We start from the raw sequence: 25,428 nt of genomic DNA, 5'->3' as shown, positions 1-25,428 counted from the left end.
TATTGTATTTAGAATTGTGGGATTAGTTTGTACTGTAACAGCGTGGACAGTGTATTTTATAACTTTAACATGCTAAATAGGTTCCATGTGATAATATCCACGCATAAATGTCGCCATACAAGAATGGTGCCTTTTTTGCAGCGATATTACCATATGCAACCTGCGGGCAACACCCCCCCAACACACATATTTTTTTAGATCGAGTGGGGGCACCCCCGCTCCTATTTACCACATATATTATCCCCATGAATAAGGTTGCATGTGCCGTTTCCCAGAGACTATACATATGGTGACATTATTTATGGGGATAATATTACCTGATACTGCTAAATAATACTTCTAAAACATTTAAAATGACTAAATGTGGTTTCCTCCAAACAAAACCACAGGGAATGTTCGAGTTTCAATTTGACATTCTGAATTTGGCGGTGTGGTCGGTGCGGTGAAAGTAACAGTAATCCCATTACCACCACATTTTTTCCATTCTGCCAAACTCTAAATGATGCCCTGTGTGTGCTGCACCCTATTGAACACTCTTACTTCCACTGAAGTGTCTGTGGATTTCTAAGACAAAGATCAAGTCTGGCTCCTCCACCATTTCAGACACACAGCTTGACCAGTAAGACTTGAGCTCTGCTGGCCCCAACTGTTCCTTCAAAATTAAAGAACAAATGGACAGAATCAACTTCCATTAGAAGCTTAAAAACATCGCATTCAAGGTGCATGTTGCTAACTTAGAAGTAATTACACATATCCATAACCACTTTTTTTCTTTTTACTTTAAAAGGCCTGCTCCTCAGCCCCACTTGGTGATTTCGCATAAGGAGCCAGTCCTTTGTTGTAAGTACAACAAAGAGTTCAGACAAGTGGTCAGCTGCTCAGAGGGATCGGTAAGTGAAATTCTCTTAAAATGTAAGCATTATTACTTTGCATGTTTCACTGTGTTGATTTTTGTGGAACATGGCACATCTACTGAAAAACTAAAATTCAGCTTTTCCCTCATGCTTGTATCAATAGCCCTTTGTGGTTTTGGCACATTTGGTGGCACTGACACCACCTAGGCAGCCAAAACATTGCTTAGGAGATGAAAGAGAAGATGTTTTTGGAAAGCAGGATACCTGGCAGCACTCTACTTTGGCATGAATTACGAAAAGCAAGATGTGTTATTTTATACTGCTGCTTATGGCCATTTAAACCTACGCGCATGGTTTAACGTTATTTGTGACAATCAAGGATTCCCTTTGAAATCGCATGCCTTGATTCCAGACTGGTTCAACGTGATTCTTTCTTTGCTTTCTGCTTTTCTCAGGCCCGTTGGGGCATGTCTGGGTGTGCCTCCACTGACAGTACAGTATCGCCTCGCTCCCGGTGTTTTAGTCTCTGCTCTCCACCCCCTTCTGGTGTACTGTGGCCAAATAAATCATAGTAACACCTTCCCCGCCCCCGTGCGCCACACTCCCTGCTCTCAGTATGCTGTGGCCACACCCCACCCCAGTGTTCAAAACCATCATAGTAATTCCCTTTCCTGGAGTGTCTATATATGTTTGCTTGTATGCCGGCAGGGGTTTGTGGCTGTGTAAGTGTGTGTGTGAATGAGAGTACAGTCACTATGCATGTTGTAGTTTATGTGTGCATGAGATAGCTTGTATGGGGGGGGTGTGTGTGTGTGTGTGTGTGTGTGTGTGTGTGTGTGTGTGTGTGTGTGTACACGTGTGTGTGTGTGTGTGTGTGTGTGTGTACACGTGTGTGTGTGTGTGTGTGTGTGTGTGTACACGTGTGTGTACGTGTGTGTGTACGTACGCGTGTACGTACGCGCGCATGCCTGGTCCGGGGAGCAAGCCTGTGATTGGGGTGTGCAAGTATTGATGTAATGGTAGCAGGCCTGGGCATGTTGTCTTACAGTGACATACATACTTATTGCCATTATGGGCAAAGCAAAGCCAACATAATGAGTATTCATACATCAAGGAGCATGGTAAGCTACATAGATGCAGGTGCCATGGACATGTTTTCTTACAGTTACATACATTTTTACTGGCATTATGGGCAAACCAACATGATGGGCATTCTTCCATGAAGTTGCGGGGACTACATTGTTGCAGGCAGCTTGGGCATGTTTTCTTACAGTGGGCATAGCATTTCTACTGGCATTATGGGCAATGCCAACATGATGAATGTTCTTATGTGACAATACTGGCCTACAATGGGGCAGCCAGTGTGGATGTGTTTTCTTACAGCGGCATGGCATTTGTTACACGTATTATGAGCAAACACAACAAGAGTATGTTCTTATACGAGGATGCAGCATGAATAAGTTTTCCTATAGTATCATTACTGGCAGAGCCGTCACAAGTGGGGTGCAGGGGGGGCAAACTGCCCCAGGCCTAGCGCTTACTAGGGGCCTCACTGCACCCTCTCCTAAGCAGAAGGCAGCACAGTTCACCCGTGTCCTTTATTCACAAGGGGGACTGTGCTGTCTGCTCTCTGCCCTGCAATGATTTTGCTGTTTGTTGGGAAGCCGTTTGGCTCCGCAACAAACAGCAAAATAATGGGAGACAGCAGGGCTCTGAAGTGAGCCCTGCTGCCACCCATTATTCAGCTGACAACGTGGACATGCTGAATGACAAGAGATGACTCCTCTCCTGTCAGTCAGTGTGTTCAAGTTGCTCAGCGTGACCACGCTGATTGATGAAAGACGAGTTCTCTCCTGTCAGACAGCATGTCTACGTGTTGGCTGCGTGGATGCTTTTGAAGGGTGCATGGAGGTAAGATAAGTGTTTTTTATTTTAAATGTGTGTATATATATATATACGTGTATGTATTTAAATTAGTATGTATATGTGTATGAATGCATGCGTGCATGTTGGTGTTTATGGTTGTGTCAATGCTGTGTTTGGTTTTATGTATGCATGCATGTAAGGAGTTGTGTAACTGGTGGATGAATGCATGGGTGAAAGTGTTTTATGTGAGTGTGTGTTCAGCCCCACCCCTAAATGTAGCCACCCTGGGGCCACTTCATTAAGGAGTGGGTTCATGGCATCAGTGGTGCACCTAGGCTAAAATGTCAGGGGGGGGGGCTAATACTTCAAATGTTTGGAGAGGCTGTGATGGGGGACAAACTTACTTGTGTGGGGGCATCTAACATCTTTCCACATTGGAATTAGACTATCCTGGTGAAGCTTTAATGTTACAAGCAGCTAAGTCTCGCTTTCATTTCTGAAACATCACACTTAAGGACTACTGTGAGAATGAGATGTCTCATGTCACCACTTCCCTTCTAATCACTCCCCTGGCATGCAAGTTCTAACCCCACATCACGATTTCAATTACCTAAAAATGTATGCATATGAATGCAGGTGCTACAGTGAAATGTTTTATGTTAGTAATTGCAGGGCCTTGTTGACAGCTCAGCCCAGGCACCATTTAACGTGTGTGTCCTGTTCTGTCTGGCCACCGCCCTGTTGGTCAACCTGGCAGGGGCTGGATGACAGTTTTGAAAGTGGATAGTGAGTGGGGCCAATAAACCCATTGCACTGTCGGTCTCCCCACTGAGGGATGGCATCTGGCCCTTTCAGCTTTTATAGTTGAAATGGCCCCCCGAGTAGTTGCCCCCATATTGGCAGTCTTATTACACAGACACCTACTGATAATCTGCAGCTTTTAACCACCTTGCTGCATTATTTAGACTTCATTATTGATTTAAGCACTCCACAGGTGCCTTGGACTATTTTTCCAATCAGTAAGGCCAGGGGTCCCCAAAACATCAAAATGAAATGGGCCCCCGCCAGCCCTGACAAATCTTCAGCCAGCCCTGCTCACTTTTCCCCTCCCGATTCCCTGAGCCCAGCTAGGAAGCCAAATAGCTATTGCACCTTCCCTCTGGCCACTAGTCATACCTTTCACCCCAATTCAGAGGCTGTTTGCTTTCATAATGCTATGCCAATCTCTGGAGAGGTGGGCTATCTAAAATCTGAGACCAGAAGTTAAGACTTTGGTTTTATCAAAGTGAGTCTGTTGATATCGCATGGATAGGTTTTTGTGTTCTGCATGTTTGAAACTGATGCCACTCCTTAACGATCTGCTCAATGGTGTTGCGCCACTTCCCAGCATTCTTTTTGTTTGGGTTATTCGGTGTGCCACCAATAAGCCAAAACTATTGCTTTAGCGAACAGACAGAGGTCGAAATAGACTCTTTTTTTTGGAGGCATCCCTCCTACTGCAGTGAAAGAGGGTCCAGCAACAGGAGGATTGGTAGGGTGTAGGGCAGGTATTTTAGTCACCCGATGAACATTTGCCTCTTCCCCTCAGAGGATTTATCATCAGCAAAGTTCACAATCTGCACCCCTTTTAAGCCTAAAAAATGAACATCAATATTTCCAGTACAGTGCAACATTGACAAGTGATTTCACAGGGCTCCCGCTCAGACTCTCAAGTAGTCTTGTGGGGAAAAGTGTCTCACTTTGGAACCTAGCGACCACGGTTCAAATCCCTGCCCAATACAGTTTAAAGCACAAACATACCACAGCATTCTAAAATAAACATATAGTGCACATAGATTTCCCAGATTGTGGAGCTGTATCTGAGATCTGGTGAGTAATTCTTTGCCAGATCCTGGATCTGGGAAGATCTGTCGCAATGACAGATTTGAGTACAGATAGGAAGAAATGGCATATGAGGAGGGACACAAAGCTTGTAGATGTTGGTTAGTTATTTGCCCACACATTGACTTCTCATGGCCATGCTACTCCCTATGGCCAATTCTCACCCAGTTCCTGCCCTCCCAAACCTCTGCCTCATTGGAACTCTGACCTAGCTTTAAACAGGGCTTGCCATCAAACTTTGCCCTCAATGTTCCTGCAAGTGTTTTCTCAAAGGAGTCTTCTGAGAGTTATTGACTTAATTGCAGTTGTAAATACGGAACTGGTATAATAAAAATGTCTTGATCAGGTCTGCCTTCGGCCACTCGATTTAAAATAACCCTGCGTGTTTTAATTGAAGTCTTGTTAAAAACAAGCATTGGCAAAGCCAACAGTTTTGGCTTTCGTATAAGTATTAGGCATTTGCCAGGCACTGCTATTAGCTGCTCAGGTACTCAAACCATTTTGCACCTGGCACCATCAGCGGCCAGCTAATACCAATACAGAAGTGCCTTTCCCATGCCTAAACAAAAGCCCAAACTGTTAGCATTGCCAATGCTCTTTTTGCTTTACCCTTGATGCACAGGACTAGGCATCACGGTTAAAGCAAACATACTAATTGGCTAAATTGGCCCACATTGAATTTAGGCCAATCTAGCCAGTAATAACACTAATGGTGCACAATCAGCCTGGATACACTTTCTGTGGCATGGCATTTTTACTGGCTGGGAGTCTGTACATGGTAATAATAGCACATACTGATGCAGCCTGCATGGACATACATGGGAACAACAAGCATGAATATATTTTTTATACTAGCATATGTTGTGTGTAAAGGCGGCATTAAATGTATTGAAAATTGTTCCTGTGCACGGTTTGTGATTTACAACTATTGGGATTGTCCATGTGCTTTCATACAAAACCAATTGCAAACTGTATGGATTGCTACCCAATTTTGCAAAGAAAGTGCTGTAAAATGCATCATTTTAACCCAATGTTTCAAACATTTTCTTGGGAGTGAGAACCTCCCTCAAGCAACCCTTGTTTGGTTTGGTCTCCCTTACTGTGCTCTGTTGATCCTGCCTAATTGGCACAAATTTGTAAGCCTCAAGTTCAGAAATGTACCAGCCTCCACTGTACATCATTTGTCACTGTTATGATGTGTGTTTTAATGCGCACATAGGGGCAAGGTGCTCCTTAATGATATGATATGGCATTTATAACGTGCCTGTACACAAGTGTTTCTAGGCGCAACAAGGCAAGGAGAGGGAAACAAAAAAGGAGGACAAAACCCTGATCTTACTAGGCCTTGTGTCATTCAGATTGTGCAAGAGAAGGGAAGGGGGGAGGGGAGAAGTACAGAGGGTGGGGTAGGATGGAGAAGTGCAGGAACAAAGGAGAAACAAGATTGCAGCCTACGGGTGGCAAGTGCGGGTACTCATAAGTGCAGTCAACGGGTGGAGAATAAGTGCAAGAGAGGGGACTGTAGGGTTACAGATACAGACCACAATTGCAGGGGAGCCAAGAGGCAGTGCAGGATTGTAACTGGACAGGCAGGGATCTGGGCACAAATTCAGAGGGTAGGCAGTGCATGGATCAGGCAGGTGATCAGCAAGGGAGAGGAAGAGAGAAGACAGAAGCAAAGAGAAAGGTCTTGCGTTGCTTTCGGAACCGGAGATGGTTCTGCTCAAGTTTCTTAGAGGCAGGGAGGCTGTTTTCAGAGGGAGGCCCCAGCCGAAGAAAGAGATCTGCCCTCAACTCTTTGCTTGGAGTAGTGACTGACTCTCAGAGAGTTGGAGGGGGCAGAGTGGAGAGCTCATGCCATCATATATATATGTGTTCTTCTGATACAAAAGTTAGTCTGGCATAAACCTTTCTTCATTAGAGAAATCTAACTTTGCTGTATTTGATTTGCAGTTGTAGTAATAAACCATATTTGGGATCCTGCACACAAACTCAAAGAGAGATTTTTCGAGTCTCCTATTTGTGTAGGTGCCGCCGCTGGCCCAGTGCAAAATATTGTAAGGGGGGCCTCACCAAATGTTTTGCCCAGGGCCTCACCACATCTTGTGACAGCCCTGATTACTGGCATTATGGGCAAAGCAAACATGAGAATGCCCTTATGTGGGAATACTTGCATATATTGGTGCAGTCAGTTTGGACATGTATGGGCACAGCCAACATGAAAAAGGTTGGTTGTTCTACATTGGCAGAATACTGACAAATATTGTGGGCAAATGTGATATGAAGATGTATTGGAAAATGCACCTGGGTACTGTTGGTGAGTTGGGATCTAGTCTATTTTTCACACAAAGTGTTCTGTAAAGTACACCACAAAAAATATTCTCAAAGGAGTGTCTACCCTGCTTGATTGGTTGAGGCTCCCTCACTGCGCTTGGTCACTCCTGCATATTCTCTTGGTAAATGTTTCAGCCCCTCCAATTAAATAAATCACTAGCTGCCACTGTATTTTTTGGCATATTGTTAATAAACAATAGTATTGATCATGCAAATGTAGTCATTTTATGTGAGAAAAGGGAGCAGTGGATTGTCCAGTGCCTTATTTACACTGTACAGACAGGGCCTGCAGAAGACCTGAAGGATGAACTCTTGCGCATACCTCATCCTGCCTCTTTGGATCAGCTCATACAGTTGGTACTTGAGGTCAACTCTAGAGCGACGGAAGACGATTAGAGCGACGGAAGAGCCGCCCCTCTACCTCTTGTACCTTTCCTCTTACAGCAAACATATAGGAATCAGCAAAGGATGCTACAGGGCCAATGAATGTAGGCATGGATCGAGGGGCACTTTCTGCAGAAGAACGAAATAGATGCAGAGACAAAGGTTTGTGCATGTACTCCTGGTCAGCCTCACATCTCTTAAGTGCCTGCCCATTAGCACCAAGGAGGAAGGAAAACTTCAACTCCCGATACTAAAAGTGACGCAGGCAGCTATTACCTCGTCTTTTTCAACAAGGCAACAGTATTATACAGACTGCGCTTAATGAGACCCTGCCTTTGCTGGTCTTGAAGGTGAGCATACAACTGTCTGGCTTGCATTCAGTTAAAGGGCCTCATCACGAGTTGGGCGGTAACGCCAGCGGTTTTACTGCCGGCGGTATTAGCCCTACCGCCAAACCCCCCGCGCTGTTAGTGCCGGATCACGGGTTTGGCGGAAGGGTTATTGCCCATTCCCCATTGGGCCCATTTGGGAATTCCTCATTCCCCATTGGGCCCAATGGGGAAAATGTGCACTATTACCGCCGGTGGATTTCCCGTCGAGGGTAATCGCGCCAAAAATCTGAAATTTTGCCGCAGTTTTCCCCCCAGCTCAGAGCTAGGGGGAAATCGGCCAAAGCCATGATCTAGCGGACCCTTAAATGTGGTGGTAATAGCGCTACCACTGCATTTAAGGGTTACCGCCAGACTCGTGATGAGGCCCAAAATCTCGGAATTGGTGGACTCTGGGGCAGCAGGCATGTTTATGGATGCTTCTTGGGCCACTCAGATGGCTAGTCCGTTTTGTAAAAAGAAACAACCAGTTTCGGTTGAAGGCGTCAATGGATGTCTTTTAGAAAGCAGACCCATTACATCCTATACCACACCCTTACAGATGCACATTCACCACCATGTGGAAGAGATATAATTCGATCTAGTACAAGCAGCTCATTTCCCCATAATTTTGGGGATTCCATGGCTCACCATGCATAACCCTTATAGCAACTGGACGGTCCATGTCCTTTTTTTGGGTTCTGGATACTGTGTGTCCTCATACATCCAAGACAGTATACCAATACCTTCGGAAGGTACATCTTTGTCCACGTCTATATATTCAGCTCTTACACTCGGTATCAATCAGTATTCGAGAAAGAGTTGGCGAAGGCTTTGCCTCCACATAGGTCCGAAGATTGTTTCATCAAGCTTCTACCTAACACTACATCCCCATTTAATCGGATTTTCCGCCTGTCTCCAGCAGAAAAGAAAGCCTGGAAAGCATATATAAAAGGAAATTTAGCAAATGGGCTGAAAAGAGAGTCTGTGTCCTCTGCAGGAGCCACTCTTTTTATGCCTAAAAAAGAGACAACTGAATTAAGACCATACTTAGATAACCGCAGATTAAACTCTGTTGCAACCAAAGACAAGTACCCATTACCTTTGATTCCAGACATTTTAGATGCAGTAGGGGATGCCTCTATATTTACAACGTTAGACCTTCGAGGATCTTACCATTTGATCCATGAAGGCGATGAGTGGAAAACCGCTTTTAGGATGCCCTTTGGTTTGGCATGCACTCCCTCTGTATTCCAGAGGTTCATGGATCCGATTTTTGGAGATCTCCTATTCCATACTCTGATTGTCTAACTGGATGACATCTTGGTTTTTTCTAAGCACACTCCTAATCATACTGAACATCTTAGTGAGGTTTTAAAATGTCTACAGAAAAATAATGTGCATGCCAAATTGGAAAAATGCATATTTGATGCCTCATCAGTGCCATACTTGGGATATGGAGTATCTCTGGATCCTCACAAACTTAAAGCCATTTTAAACTGGAGAGGACCATCATTCATGAAGGAGATCCAACAGTTCCTGGGGACAGCGAACTTATACAGAAAATGTGTTCTGTCTTTTTCTCACATAGTATTACCAATGACCTCCCTTCTGAAGAAGAATGTACCATTTATCTGGGAACAGCAAACAGACCAGGGATTTTAAACTCTAAAAAGATGCTTTACCACAGCCTGGTTTTGATCCAGTGCGATGAACATGAAGTCTTCATTGAACCGAATTTATCTTTATCATAAACACATGTCTGCAACAGGTCAAAGGTACGACGGAAAAGATCCAAGAAAAAGTCTCTCATGCCCTCTAAAGTTCCACTTATCAAGAAGGAAGGCATGTATTTCATTTTTTTTATTGAGATTAGCTGATGTTACTCAACTTTTTCAATCATTTATCACAGTATCAAAAATAAACAATCATCAATAACAACACATTAAAACCAAATCATTTGCAAACATCATTAAGTAAAAAACTTCAAAATGATAAAGTAAAAAGGGTATCTTCATACACCCTACTTATTTGATTAATAGAATATAAAATAAAAATTCGATATACCGACATCCACATAAAAAATGCCAACATACCAGGCAAATTCAACTCAAATCAACTTGCATATTAATTACTTTTACTGCATGAGATACTCAAAATTTCAGAGTAGCAAGACCTGCTAATTCTGCACTCCTTGCAGTTACTAATCAGATATCCAACCTAATTTGACAGGTTTAGAGCATTCATAAAATTAACTGTCGCTATGCGAATGCTCATAACTTTTGTAGACACAATCGCTATCCATCTGTTTTCAGGATTCATATTGCCAAAATAAGCCATATGTTTCACAAAGTGTATTTGCCTTAGTCCCAGGAGCGGCTGACACTCTACTATCAGATGTTCTAAAGTTTCCTTATTTGATAGGTCACCACAGAAACGACAGAAGTTTTCTTCAGGTTGAATGATCTTCCTTCGGCCCAATATATCTCTAGTTGGACACAGATTTTAAAAGCAAACGCAATATTGCACTTCTCATTTGCGATGTAGGAGCCATGCATAGATATGATTCTATAGCTCTGTATTTTTTCGGCCCAAACCATAGAATATTAAAATCTTTGTATGTGAGGCATCTTGTTCTTGTTTCGATCCAATCTATCATATTTGATCGGGTTTGATATAAGAATGTCAGTTGTTATGTCCGCATTTGCCAAAACTCCAAAGATGTATTTAACCCAATTTTGCACAAATTCATGTGATGAAGATAGCATATAATTTGACAAAATCGATAAAGTTGAACCACCATTCTTATCAGATAAAAAAAAATTCTGATAAAGGGCACACAAACGCCAATTATACATAGCCACGAGAGAAGTGAGCCCCAACTCATATCCCAGCCATGGTCCTGGTATGCATTGTGGTAACTGGAGAATAAGTCTAAAAAATGTAGCTTCCAAGTTGTTAAAGTATGTCATTGGAATTATTCTTTTAGTTTCCAATACATATAGGATCGTAGGTATTACATTCTGGAACCAATAAGTAATGGCAGATTTAATTGAAAATTTGCCATATGTGTACAGGATTAACTTTGTCTGCGATATGGCTGTAGATAAATTGTGCTCAATTGCTCTCAGCTGAGAATGACCAGATGATATTCCATCAAAGGTTAAACCCAAATAAACATAGTTTGGCACAACTTCTATGGTGGTATTCTCAATTTTCCAATCCATCTTACTTCCATGTGTATTTCTCGGTGCATAAAGCACAATTTGGGTCTTTTTCAAATTGACAAGCAATTCATTCAAGTCAAAATCGGCACTTAATGGTGTTAGTAAATTTTGAAATCCTATAAGAGTCTTGGAGACCAACACCAAGTCATCTGCATACCACAGAGCTCTAATTTCAATTCCGTTCATTCTTGGCGAATCTGCACACACATCCGTCAAAGCTTTTTTCACATCCTGAATGAAAAAGTTAAAGAGGGCTGAAGCTAGGATGCATCCTGCTGCAGCCCTCTTGCTGTGGAAATGGCGGTCAACAGCAAACCCATTATTGACAGCCTTATCCGAACTGAGGTGTCTGAGTGCAGGGCATATATGATGTCATATATCGATGCTGGGCACCCCGCCTCAGACAATTTTGTCATGAGTTTTGATCTAGAAACTGAATCAAATGCAGAGTGCAAATCAACAAAAGCAAAATAGATTGGTTGTTTTGTATTATGGGCCTGGAGGGAGGCAGGGGCACCAATCTGACAGTTTGCCTATAGTGGTAACATTCTTTACACTGGCCCTTGGCCCATGGGGTGTTCATTCAATAAGGCTCAGGGGGGGCAATGGACGTTCAGCTTGCACTCTTGATGGGGATCCCAAGTTCAGTACCAGAATGAAACCCTACAGTGCTTAAGATAAGATGAGGATAAGACAATAATGTTAGTGTCCTGGAATATGAATGAGCTAGGGGACAAGGTTAACAGAGGGGCCATGCAGTTTTTTTAAAGTGTCACAGCCCTGACGTGGTGATGCTTCAGGAGAACCCCCTCTGGGGTGCCTACTGTCAGTTTCTGGGAAGAAATATTTACTCAATGGTATTCCACTTAGACTTTGCTAGGGTTCCAGTGAGGTAGCTATCATGATCAAAAAGACAGTGCTGTGGGTCACCAAACAACTTAAAATTGACACCATGGGGAATGACATATGTGTGGTGTGTGAGATGGGCCAGGAATGGTTCTCTCTGGTTAATGTTTATGCTCCTCCCCCAACGGGGAAAACTTGATGGGGGTATTGAGAGAGGTGATCCTTGACAATGAGTCGGGCACAATCCTTATTGGTGGGACTTTAACAACACAATGCACGCTGACAAGGACAGTATGACCATGGCTGTAGCCAGGGGCACGCATACAACCAAACTTCACGAAAGGGCAGTATCATTAGGTCTGATAGAAGTCTGGAGGGAATGGCACCCTAGCGAGAACTGTTTCTCATTTCATTCAGGAGGCCACAGAACTGAACAAAGCAGAGACCAGAGTGAAGGAGCTAGAAGTAAGATGTACAGTGACCATCTCCGAATGGAGGCACAGGGACCTTTGTATGGCCCAGGACAAACGTATGACGTTAGCATTTGATGACACAAAACACTCAATCTGGTTAAGTAGGGGACGGATTTACAAGCAAGGGGATAGCAATGGCGTATTATTGGCCTGGATGGCTAGACAGGAAATAGGGGATAGATGGGTATCTGGCATCAGGGATGCTATGGGAGCCCTGCGGTTGGAAGACAAAGCCATGGCAAGGGCTTTCTTGGAGGCCTTCCCTTGAAGAGCACACAACAACTGCAAAGGGTAAACACTCTGGTCCGTAATGGCCTTCCTACAGAGGTCTGGAGTTTACTGGGGGGAAAGACCAATAGCCACTTTCTGGACTTGTTTCAGGGAAGTAGGGAAGCTTCCACCAGACCTCATATAGTCATAACAGTGATCCTTAAGAAAGGGAAGGACAAGGAATCATGTGAGTCATATAGATCTATTTGCCTCTTGAATGGGTAAATCAAGATACTAGCGATGGCTTTGGCCAACAGGTTGTTTATAGTCCTTCCCTACTTAATTCACAGAGTTCAAAATGGTTTTATGCTGGGGAGATCGACATGCCCCAATCTACGCTAACTGTTTGGTGCGGCATATCAGTGGCCAGGTTGCCATGTGTAGACAATGCGATTTTGTTGTAGGATTCTTACAAAGCCTTCAACTCCACGGACTGGACATACTTGTGGGACGTTTCGGCAAGGATGGGCTTTTGTCCCATCTTTATTGGGTGGGTACGGCTAAAGCCCCGATGGCGAGAGTAAAGATAAACAGGACTCTTTCCGGTCCTTTTCCTCTACAACGAGGCAGGGATGCCCTCTCTTCCAGATTTTATTCACTCTCCTCATCAAGCCATTGGCAGAATTAATGACCATTAACCAATTCACCCAACATGAGTACAGTTCACAATTATTTTATTTTATTATTTTATTTAAACTTCTATACAGCGCTGGCCTACCCAGAGGGCCTCAGATCTCCTGACCATTACCTAACCATTGGCAAGAGTGTGTGCTACTTTCACATCATGTTTTGTTTTACCGCATTTGTTGTAGCTTTCCTGTTTTCCCATATGTTGCAAGCAATATGCTGTTTCCTGTATGTCTTATACTGAGGCTACCATAAAGGGCCCTTTCAGTGATTATGCCCAAACAGGACTGCCTGCCTCTTACAGCCTTCTATTGATTTTCATTCGCAGAACCAGGAAGGAACCTAAGCCAGCAGTTCCATTCTGAGCCCCCACAACACCACCAGCTGACTTGGGATAGCACTGATGGGACTGTGGAATCAACCAGGAAACATAGATAGTTGATCCAGGCTTTTAGGAACACTCACTCCCTTTGCCATTCATCTAATACCAAACCTCACCTTCTAATGGATGATCCAGTCTCTCCAGAGCACCCTCACGTAGAACCAGAGGTGGTCTCTGAGTTTTCAGGGCAGAAGGATTCATATGAACCAGTGGACGAGTTATTTATTGGTGTTGCAAATGCAATCCAAGAGTGACCTGATCATTGCCTTATGAAAGAGGGATTCTATGTGAACAGTGCAGCAAAATGCTTATTGTGGATAATACCACACTATCACCAGTGGGCAAAGATCAACAAAAACTAATATTGAACCGGATCTCTGAACAAGTTCTTACTCCACGATAAGGTCTAGTCAAGTGTTATGGAATGCTAGGATAAACATGTGGTGGGTCACGGTAATAAATAACCCAGAATCAGTGTGTGATCAGATTTGGACGGAACACCTTTTTCACAGCTCTGGATCTTGGTAGCAATAGTTAGTTGTAATTCTGGCCTCCAACACTGAAATAACAACTATAAGGTTTTATCCAATCCAGGCCATCCTTTGAGGGGGAAATTATGACTCCACTCTATTTATTTAATTTGTTGCTTTGTTCAGGCCAAGTATCGCCTCAGTGCATGTTTGTGTAGCCAGAGTAGATGTGAAGAGTTGTTCAGATGGACCGTATGTTATGTTATGTTATATGGCATTTGTATAGCACCTATGGCCTTTGCTATTACCTCAAAGCGCTGTGAGTGAACGCCCTTGGAGGACTGAAGTCCGAGGCATGAGAATTGATGAGAGGATTTTAGAATGAGTGTGTGCATTTCAGGCAGTACAAAGATAGGTAGGGGTAGCGGTGGCTAAGTCCCTGCTAGCGACCAAGGAGCTCTGGATAGTGGATGGGTGCTGAAATGGGCTGTCTGGAGAGTATGCCAGTCAAAGATACTAACTATGTGCCCAGCTGGACCGAATTGTTGTGTGGGATTTAGCTGCATTGTAGTGGCAGAGATGTTGTGCAATGTGAGTATCAGCAGTGGGTTATTGCAGATGATGGGTGGCCGGGCTCCGGGAGGGACACGACTATCTTCCATTGCGATGTAGTGCAATACATACTGGGGAGTCGTGGCTGGTGTGTAGTTGCTATTAGTGAATGCAAATCATAGCATGTGCATCAACTGGAATCCTTTCTGTACGTGCTTGGTTCTCAGTGCTGTCTTGTTGTCTCCCCACGTGATTCCTTGGAGCCCCTACCTGACTTTCTGGGGGTGATAATTCACCCATAAGGTAGATTAGATCTCTTAATATGCAGAAGGGAAGAGCCAGGTCTCGAGTGCCTTCCGGGAGGTGAGGTGGTCCTCAATGCAGCAGATGGCGATTCCTGTACACTTGCAGGATTGTTTGTGAGCCTCAGGTGGTGATACCCTTAGGGCATGTCTTCTGCGTCGGGGTCAAGTACCTTGTCTGGATAGATCGGGAAGTAGTCTCATGAGCACCAAGGGGCCATGCAAATTGCACCGTTTGCGCTATATAAAGTCCAATAACATCTCATTACGTGATAAAAGTCATGTCAGATTCCAGACATAGCTGAGGGAACACATTACCCAGGTCAAGCTTCTTACCTGGAGCAAACCTCTATTTAGAAGTAGAGGCTGGTAGATGCCCAATGAATATCGGGTCCAATTTTTGACATTATTCTAGAAGCATAATACCCTGGTCAAGCTTGTACTCTGTGCGGCACCATAGTGAATAAGACTGTTGTTATTTGTTTCTTGGATAGCTGTTAGGCTGGACAGTGACTTCAGGTTGGTTGGTTTCTAATTAGTTGCAAAAATTGAAGTCCCTTCGCTTTGTGTGATTGTCCTTCATGTTTGAATCAAACGGAGAGCAAAGGCACTCATGCTGGTTTTCCTTCAATTGATTTTTCTATTTTTGGCAAACCCCCAAAAAATAGACAATGCTCAGTGCAACAGTGCGTAACCTGAAAGTACTACTTTCAGTTTAAAAATGAGTTCTGTGCAAAAATGCCCAAACTGAATCTCTCTAATTTTTAATATGTCAATACAGTGCTGACATTAAGGCCACATCCATCAGAAATGAAGACTTGATAAAAACCAGGAATGGAAATCAGGCAACAGTCCATGGCTAGGAATCGTACAACCACGAAACATCGGGCAACAGCCCTTCTTCAGGTAACCAGCCTCGGCCAACCCATTAATATTATTGTTCACTTGTTAGGCGCTTATACCGGAAGCAAATACTGTTTCAAAGCACCCACAGGGCAACAGGGAGGGGACAGAGGATGATACACAAAGTAATTACACCAATGTTAAATACAACAAAGAAGAAGAGACAATGGGGAGGGGAAGACAAACCTACTAATCCTTGTGAGTGTTCAGAGCGTGCAAGTGCAGAGGGGAGAGGGCTGAGGGGTATGGGATAGGTGCTGTGGTGCTCATGTCAATGCATGTTTTTAACAGGACTTCAGTGAAGGACATGCATAGTCTTTTTTTATTTAATGCTTTTAGCTAATATTTTCAGCATTTTCCATACAATACAAGACTACATATGCTTAAAAAAACAACAAGATGTTCTCTACATTTAAAATCAACAACAACATAGAAGAAAGAAAAAAAGAAATAAATATCAAACGTTATATATACAATGCTAAATAAAATGCATACACTAACACCATCACTATCTACAAATCCTCAATCAATTCATTTGCTACCATTTAATCTTAAAATACCTATTCACATTAAAAATAAGTAAAAATGTCCATGCAAGCTCCCGTCGCTAAATCCGTATTTGACAGTTATGCTCTTCTGTATCTATCCTGTTCATTAAAAAGCATGGCACATTTCAACTGATTATAAGATTCAGTTCAGTTCCAGTGCTCTTAGTTAATAAAATGCATTGAATGGTCTCCCAAATATGAATTGCTGCAGCAGTAATCACAAGAGAATTAGCGGCTACAATCATGGACCAAGACTGATCTGTTGCAATACTGCCCGGCTGTGTGCAAAAATGCTCATATCCATTGGAATAAAGATTTGTTAACTTTTCACATGCAGTCAATATATATCTACTAGATTCTATAGGCTTTATATACAGGCCACATCATCTTTTTTCACGTGGGGTGTTCTGGCACGCACCAATATTCTCCTTGACCAGCAAGATATTTAGGCGCAAATACATGCACAGGCCTAATCAGGTAACTGCAAGGCTTAAAATAGGGAAAATGTTGCTTTACATACTCTTCGTAGCGTCGCATTTTCTCAAGTATCTCAATACTTCATACTCTATCAGATTCCTGTGTTTCATACTTTAATTTATGCAAATAATGGCCAATATCGAATGCTGCAGACAGAGGTAATCCGATATTCTCCAAATATTCTTGTACTGCCACTACCAGTGCAAGATGTGCTGTATTATCCTTTTGTATTGAACATTTGCTTTGCACATCGAGTATGTGTCTGGTATGGCCATAGTGGTATTGGCTTTTATTTACTACAGGTCAATTTTCTGGTAGTACATAAAGATGTAATACCAAGTTCCATTCTCACTGCAGCCGCTGGAACTGACGAAGGGAGCCCCAAAAGAGACCTGAGTATTTTCCCTTCCAATCGGTCAAGCCAGCCCACCTGCTTTTCTGGAATTGTTTCCATACCAAATAGAATACAGGGAACTATTGCTTTGGTGTATACTTCGATAAGACTCTCTATTGAGTTTCAGTCCACTCTTTTTATGAAACCCCTTAATACCAGCCATCGACGCAGTGCTTTAGCTTTGATAAATGCATAGTATTTGGTGGATGTGGGGGCACTAAAGAAAGGTAAGCCAAGATAAACATAGGTTTTTACCAACTCTAGTCTAGCATCATAATATGCCAATTAAAACTTGTAGAAGGATAACCTTTTCCCTGTAAATGCATGATCTTGGTCTTTGTATAGTTCATTTTTAGTCGATTATCTTCCGCAAATTGGGCCAACCTGTCAATGGCTCTTTGCAAGCCTAGGGGTGTGCGGTCAAGTAAAACCATGTCATCCGCATACATGCTCCTCAGCACCTCAACCCCACCAATTCAAGGTGGGAAGGTTTGTGTCTTGGCTGTAATCTAGCCCATGTTGGCCAAATATAGGTTGACTAGCAGGCGTGCCTGAATGTACCCCTCCTTCAAACCCCTATTTGTGGGCTTGGAGGAGGTAATGTCACCCTCTTGTGAAAGTAGAACTGCAAATGTTGTATCAGTGTAAAGAGCCTTTATGACATATAATAGATATTCGTCAGTGCCCCATCTTTCTAGTTTGAAACATAGAATTTGCTGATTAAAACAGTCGAATGCTGTCGTATAGTTGACAAAACGTATGTAAAGGTTTCCATCCAACCCATTTAACACATCAGCTGTTAGCAGGCGGAGTGTCCAAATAGCTTGTTTCGTGGAATAATCCTTCCTAAATCCTAGCTGGTAGGGTTTAAGCAGCTGATTGTCAATAGACCACTTATTCAGAAATTGTAATAGCTAGTAACCTATATTTATTGGGATCTGTACAAGACCCACTTTTATGGATCGGTACCAGTATTGAGTTATGCCAGCTGAAGGGAAGAATGCCAAAGGTGCATATTTTGGTGTACATTTCATGCAATATTTGAGCCCAGAACTGGGGTTTGGACTTCAATACAATATTGGCCAAACCGTCCGGTCCAGGGGCCCTGGGCGGTTCTAGCCTTGCCAGGATGTCCAATATGTCTCCAAGTTCAATGTTCAAGGCTGGCCCACCCGTGTATGTAAAATAGGATTCTTGTTTCGCATTACTAGGATCCCAGTATAGAACCTTTACATATACCTTCAGTCTGCTTCTGCAATTTCACAAATTTCCTTGGGAACTGTTGCTGCCAAATAATTTCAATAAAGGTACCAACATTTCAAGGAACCATGTGTATGGATCAATCCGTATACCATTTTCCAGTGGGCTGATTCAAGACTGGATTTATGGCTAATTCTTATGTTTGGTACACACAGGGCCTCATTATAAGTTTGCCGGTCCGGGAACTACGGTACCGGTAAGCTTGCCGGTACCATAGATCCCAGACCGGCAAACGACAAGTTGTGCTCGCGGGTGCCTTTCTGTCCGCCAGGTCTGACCTGGTGGGCAGAGCAGCACCCACGAGCACAGCATGTCGAATGCACCGGCACCGTTATGAACGGTGCTGGTGCATCCAACCTCCCCATTCCCATTGAGCCCTATGGTGCTCCAATGGGAATCGGGGGTGAAGAATATGGCACCCGGCAATGGGGACGGACCTGGCCCGCTGGGGTCAGAATGCCCCTGTACGTCCCCATTGCCAGGTTTTACCGGCACGGCTACCGCCAAACTCGTAATGTGGCCCTGTCTCAGTCTCCATTTATTTTTCTCAAAAGGTCAGAAACTTATTAGTCTTAATGGCCCTCACTTTCCTGTAAAACTAGTGCTTTTCTATATGGATTTTATAATCAAACATGTTGGGTTTCTCCCTTCCTTGAATTGTCATTTTGCCTGCCATATGAAGCATGGGCTTTATTAATACAAAGAATTCAGCCAAATCACCTTTGCAATACTTAAGTACATTTTACGGAGGACAAGCTATGTGTGCGATGTATTCATTAGCCATTTTAAAGTTAGCCTCTGTTCATACAATACTGTTGCCCTGAGCTTTAAATGATGCTTTGCCAAGTTCTAACTTCCTGATCTTCTGATTATATGCGTGTACCATAACCTTCAGCATTGCATGTTCACTGTGTTGATAATTCAACTTCATACTTCAATTTTTTACAATGCAGCATATCAGTTACAAAGATGCAGTCCAAGCATGAGGCCCTAGTACCGTTAGTCCATGTAACAACCTCCAACATTGTTCTGTTCTTACAAGGCACCAAAAGGTCTAAGGTTAAATTCAAACAGCGCTTCCGACCACCTCAGACCCTTCTGTATTAGTGCTCGACTGTGTTCTGTTAGTGATCTCAATTGGTCATCAGTTATAACTCCACTTTCTAAATTTGTACATAGTGCATTAAAGTCACCGGCTATCATTATGTTTACCTTAGGGTTAGTTAGGTTCCAACTATACAACAACTCTAGCGCCCATTTCAACAATAAATCAGTTTGTGATCCATCTCGGGATCATATAAGTTAATTATCAAGGTGCTATGGTTCCTATTAGGGACATTCTGTATTTCAACTGCTAGTCCATTCACACACTCTACTCCTGTGCTGTAGGCCACTGCCTCAAAGCCAAGGTGGAGAACAATGCATAAGCCACTCTTGGGTCTCCCCTTCTGCGCTCTAGTTGCTGGTTGTACAAATGTTCGATAGCCGTCCATAGTTAGGGTCGTCATCAACCAAGTCTCCTGCATGAGAAATATGTTGCTGGTTATCTGTGAGGTAAACAATCGGAATCCCCTCATATTCCATGCAGTGGTCGAAATGTATGAAAACAAGTAGTGGAACTATGTTCCCTGCTGGCCTGCCCCTGCTCCCCACAAACCCCATTGCTATGCCCCCTCCCGTGCACAATACAAATCCACAAACAAACTTGCCTGCTATTTAAGGGAATGTTCAGTGCAGTTTACTGAATTACAAGTTTAAACTGCTTCCTACACTTTTATTTTAAAACGAAACCATTCCGGGAAACGGTTGCTTTTTAAAATATAATTATATGAAGAGTAAAACGTAATTTAAAAAAGTAGAGGAGCACCGCTCCCAACCGCCTCCGCCCACTTCGACCACTAATTCCTTGATAGGAAAGGGCATGATGCAATCTGTACCGATGGTCAATATGCTTGTTCTTCACAAATGGTCTCCAATACTCATTGGATTGGGATTGATGGCCCGATCGAGTTTGTAGGGCTTATTTGCCCGGCCTCTATTTTCCCCAAATAGGTTAAGCTATTACTCTACCCTTCAAGGTATACAGGGGGGATCCAAAGTGCTCCTCATTAGCTAAGCCATAATAGAGGTAAACATGATAGCCCATGGTGTAAAATTCATTGACAAATGACATAAGTCTTTTGGCAACCATGCAACGGACACATTTTGCCACTACCCAATTGATTTCACTATGAAAGGTGGTCAATTCCACCCTTTCAATATCTTGAGGCGTCATGATGGATAGCTCTTCAATCTGATTGAACAATGTCATTAGGTGTCCTCTGTTTAGAAATGGGCTATAACTGGTAGGCTCAATTTCCTCAATGCACACGCAACGTGGATAGCCTAGTGACGTTTGAGGTGGTTTGTCTCTTTGCAGGTTGTCTGGCCGGATCTCCATGCAATGGCTATCCACTTGACACATTTGGTTAGGGACAGATTGCTCTACAAGGGTCCCAGTGTGGTCATTTGATACATGGGCAGTTCCACTCTCTGTCAAAAGGACTGCCCTCGCAACTGATTTGTCTGCAGTGATCTGTTGGGTTTCAGTAGGCAAATTCAGTCTACATTGAGTACCCCTGTCAGCTTTTGTTTGGGGAATTTCCATGGACTGTCCTTTTCCCCTTGCACAGATTGCATTACTCCCAGGGGTAACGTTCCTTCCTCAGGGACTTGCAGCCATTTATCCAAGGTGCCACACCTACACATAGGCGATTTAGATTTTTTACTTAATTGCTGATGGTTTAATTTTGTATTGTTCAATAATGACGCAGACTTAGGTACATAAGTAATCACTGCCAGTGAGGATGCACTAGAAGATGCTGAATTGACCCGTTTGAGCTGCGGTATGCCTTCGGTTTTTTCTCCTACATTTCCTTTTGCTGACTGCTAGGTGACAAAACACTGGCAATTTGGGGATAGGTGGCTGGCTCTTCGTGCATTTCCTTGCTTTGATGCATTTCCGGAAATATCATAGAGGCATCAGAGATTGAGGGCGGCGTATTAAGCATACTACGCTCAATCGATGAATCCTCGCCCATATGTTCCCCATATGTTCTCCAGTAGCCACATCCACTATTTTCTCTGGGGGGGCCCTTTCAACCACACTACTAGATAGTATTACATCCACTACCGTAGCAAGAATCTTCTTGATTGCTCGCTGTTCATTGGCCAGCATAGAACAGAGGTCGAAAATAGCGTTCATTGGAACTGCAGTGGTGATTAAATTTGGCCTAAAATTGGAATCATTAATGCTGTCATCATCCTGGGTAGTTATTGTTGAGCTATCAAGGCTTAGATCAACTGCTTTGGGCATGTGCCTATTCACTATGTCTTGAGGATCAGGCATTGCAGACATGATCGTAGGGGGTGATGATGTAGAAAGTTTGTTGTTACGAGCCTTTCATGATAGTGATGCACATCTAAGGTTCAGGCTCATGTTCAACAGAGAATTATTGTTATCAATGTTGCCATTCAGATTGGGTAAACTGGCCACAACGGGAGGACATATCGGTTTTGCCGAGGAAAATATTGGGAAGAGATTGATGGTCTTCTCATGGTACCATGGAATTCTATCTACGGATCGTGTGCGCCTTACAATGGTCAAATCTTTGCGGTGATCAACACGTTCCGTACTCATCCTCTGTACTTCAGATACATGGGCTCGCCCTCTGAGCACTGCCTTTAGTCTTCAGTGTCTGTATCACCCATAGCGTCAGTGGGAACCCTTGGCACCTCTTGTAGTCAGGATTTGGAAATGGTCTGACCCTTTTTGTCTATAGTCCAATTACAGTTCTCCAGACTGCGTAGAGGATAAGCGCGAGGGGACAAGGGCTTAGACAATATTTTCGTAGGTCTCAGACCTTCCCTTCTAGGCATTAGGCTTGTGAGCAATGTTACAGTATGTATGTACTAGCCTTTTTGCAAATATAGACTCCAAATCTTGTGCGTATCTGTTGATTGTTAATTAGCTTTGACCCAGCATATACCAGTCAAGGATATGGGCTGTCTCAAACAACCTGTTAAGTTTCCCCACAGCTCAGGGCCTTCAGTTGAGTATAAAAGATGGAGATGTTCCCAGTGTAGGGAAGGAAAAGTATGCCTCTGTATGGGCACTGCTAGTGTGCCACTTAGGTTAAACACCTATGTCCACTACTGCAATACTATAAACAAGTTTTGAGGGGGATTCAATTGATGGACTCTTATAGGATGCACAAAGCTCAATGGGCCCCTAATCGGGGCCCAACAGTCGTTGTGCGCACACTCTAGAATTTTAAGGAACTTTGGGGATGCATTCAGTGAATGTGAACACACTAAAAGCTAGCCACAGCCGGCACACCTCTCCTCTTAAATCAGCCAGCTCACTGCCCACAGCCGGCACACCTCTCCTCTTAAATCAGCCAGCTCACTGCCCACAGCCGGCACACCTCTCCTCTTAAATCAGCCAGCTCACTGCCCACAGCCGGCACACCTCTCCTCTTAAATCAGCCAGCTCACTACCCACAGCCGGCACACCTCTCCTCTTAAATCAGCCAGCTCACTACCCACAGCCGGCACACCTCTCCTCTTAAATCAGCCAGCTCACTACCCACAGCCGGCACACCTCTCCTCTTAAATCAGCCAGCTCACTACCCACAGCCGGCACACCTCTCCTCTTAAATCAGCCAGCTCACTACCCACAGCCGGCACACCTCTCCTCTTAAATCAGCCATCTCACTACCCACAGCCGGCACACCCCTCCTCTTAAATCAGCCAGCTCACTACCCACAGCCGGCACACCTCTCCTCTTAAATCAGCCACACCCACTAGATATAGCTTTTACCGGGAGCCTCCAGCGTTGGGCAGCAAACATAGGACGGAGCACGTGAACCAACAGGCACCAGTTCTCATCTCCTACCGACCGCCTGCTCGAGTATTCCCCCACCGGTCTTCGGTTTCCAGCAGTTGTATTACACCAGTGCGCTTACAACTCAAATTAAGTCTTTACATCTCAGAAGACTGCTTTGAGAAAACACTGGCAGGCACTTTCAGTGCAAAGTTTGATGGTAAGATTGCACTAAAGAAAGCTCAAAGAGTTCCCATGAGGAGGTGTTTTGGGTGGGGAGAGGCACGAACTGGGTGGAAATTGGCTGGCCATAAGGATTAGCATACCCATGGGCAGTAAATAGGTGGGAAAATAGTCAAACAACACCTAAAAGCTTTGTGTCCCTCGTCATTTGCCATTTCTCCCTATCTGTACTCTAATGCAATAGTTTTGGCTTATAGGTGGCGCTGAAGCGCCATCTAATAGCCCAAACTAAAAAGACAACCCTTGATGAAGGTGGAAGTCTGTGATTTATACTTTAAATAATCTTCCTTGACTGCGTTTTCACAGAACATTCTGAACTTTATTAACTGCCACAGTGGCTTTCAGGTTGGTTGCCCGAGCCCCAGAGCAATCCCAGAGCAATAATTATTGCTGTGGCTTGAGTTCCATGGGTTCATATAACCCGGCGATAATGAATGTCATAACCATAAACAGTAATGGGGATCCCCAGGCTGCACCATTCCAATAAGCCATTAGTGAAATACCCTGTCCCATTGGCGAATTCCTTAAAGCAACAGAATCCCAGGATAAATCCCAGAGCCGTGCAGCATTTCCTGTGAATGTTGGTGTCATATTCGCAACAAATGGCAGACATAGGTAGTACAGTACTCCAGCCTAGACACTATGAATCTGTCACTTAGTGGCGTGATGGGCATCTGGTGTGAAAAACTGGACCAAGCATTTTAACAACAGACAAAAGCGTCATGAAAAGGAACTGAAGTAAAGAATCTGCACTTTTAAACACAAATATCAAAGCTCTCGTGTCTATGCATGAGAAGACCATACATTCCTGTTTTTCCCCTTTGGATTCTGGAACTTATAGTTTTTACTTCCCAATACAAAATTCAGGACCACTACAATTCCCAGAATTCCGAGCAAAAACAGGACTGGGTGGCCTTCTCATGCAAGGCCACGGGACACTTGAGAGCTCTGAAAGATATGCATAAGCCAGGGTTCTGCAACTCCAGGCCTCCAGGATATCCCTCATTAATATTCATGAGAAGAAATGTGCATACATTTAGAATCATTTTATGCAAATATATCTCATGACTATTAATGATGGCTATGCTGAAAATCCGGCATGTTTCTGGCCTTCGAGGCCTGGAGTTGGCCCTGGCCTAAGTGATGACTCCTACAGCAATTGTGCTTCTACTATTTCCATAAAGGTGCTTAATTATCCCAGGCAGTGCTGTTTTACATCACTAATGTGACTGTTCACCTTATCCATGTTGCATCCCTAAAAAGTGCGTGTTGAACCTGTCTCCCCATTCATGCAGTAAAACTCTTAGCTACGTCCACCCACTCAAACCGTGTGTCTCATGCTTTGTGGTTCATGTCCTTTAAATCACAGGTTGTTAAAGTATGGGATTTTGAAACTGGCAGGCAGGTGTTTGAGTTTAGTGACGCTCATGGAGATGCTGGGATAACCTGCGTGACCTTTGACCTCAGCGGGAGGAGGTACGTGTATACAATAGGTCTCCATGTGTCAGGCTGCTGTTGTTACCTGTGGTCCCTTCACTCTGATGGATTCTTTGATGTTCTTTCTGCAGGCTGGTGACAGGCGGAAGGGACGGATCTTTAAAGATATGGAACTACAACAATGGCCACTGCCTACACACGCTCAAAACTGGCGACTACACTCGACGCAGACAAGGTACAATAAATAGCAAGCGGTGGGAGAGGGCAGAAATGAAGGGATTTGTCTTGAAAAATGATAACATATAGGCCTGCCGATTGTGTTGCATTTAATAAAGCAGGTACACGCAAACCAAGCCTTTTAGTGCCTATTTTATAAAGATCTTCGCCACTGCCAAAGATACAAACATCGCAAACAGCTGCTTTTCTAAATACAACATCAAAACATTAAGTTTACTTGACTGTAGTT

The 25,428-nt window shown here is 43.7% G+C and overlaps 1 protein-coding gene across 2 annotated transcripts in view; it reads left to right on the top strand.

The window, feature by feature from the left end:
- The window catches only part of LOC138528519 (cilia- and flagella-associated protein 337-like), an 875,503-nt gene that overhangs the window by 382,507 nt on the left and 467,568 nt on the right, over positions 1-25,428 (top strand). For both annotated transcript variants that reach the window (XM_069640251.1, XM_069640252.1), the window contains 3 exons: positions 788-890; positions 24,895-25,001; positions 25,094-25,197. In XM_069640251.1, coding sequence (XP_069496352.1) covers positions 788-890; positions 24,895-25,001; positions 25,094-25,197 — 314 coding nt within the window. The remainder of the gene's footprint in view (positions 1-787; positions 891-24,894; positions 25,002-25,093; positions 25,198-25,428) is intronic.

This window comes from Ambystoma mexicanum, chromosome 7q (genome assembly GCF_040938575.1).
Source record: "Ambystoma mexicanum isolate Mex_15411 chromosome 7q, UKY_AmexF1_1, whole genome shotgun sequence".
NCBI classification, from domain to species: Eukaryota; Metazoa; Chordata; class Amphibia; order Caudata; family Ambystomatidae; genus Ambystoma; species Ambystoma mexicanum.
This window is presented reverse-complemented; position numbering and strand designations above follow the sequence as displayed.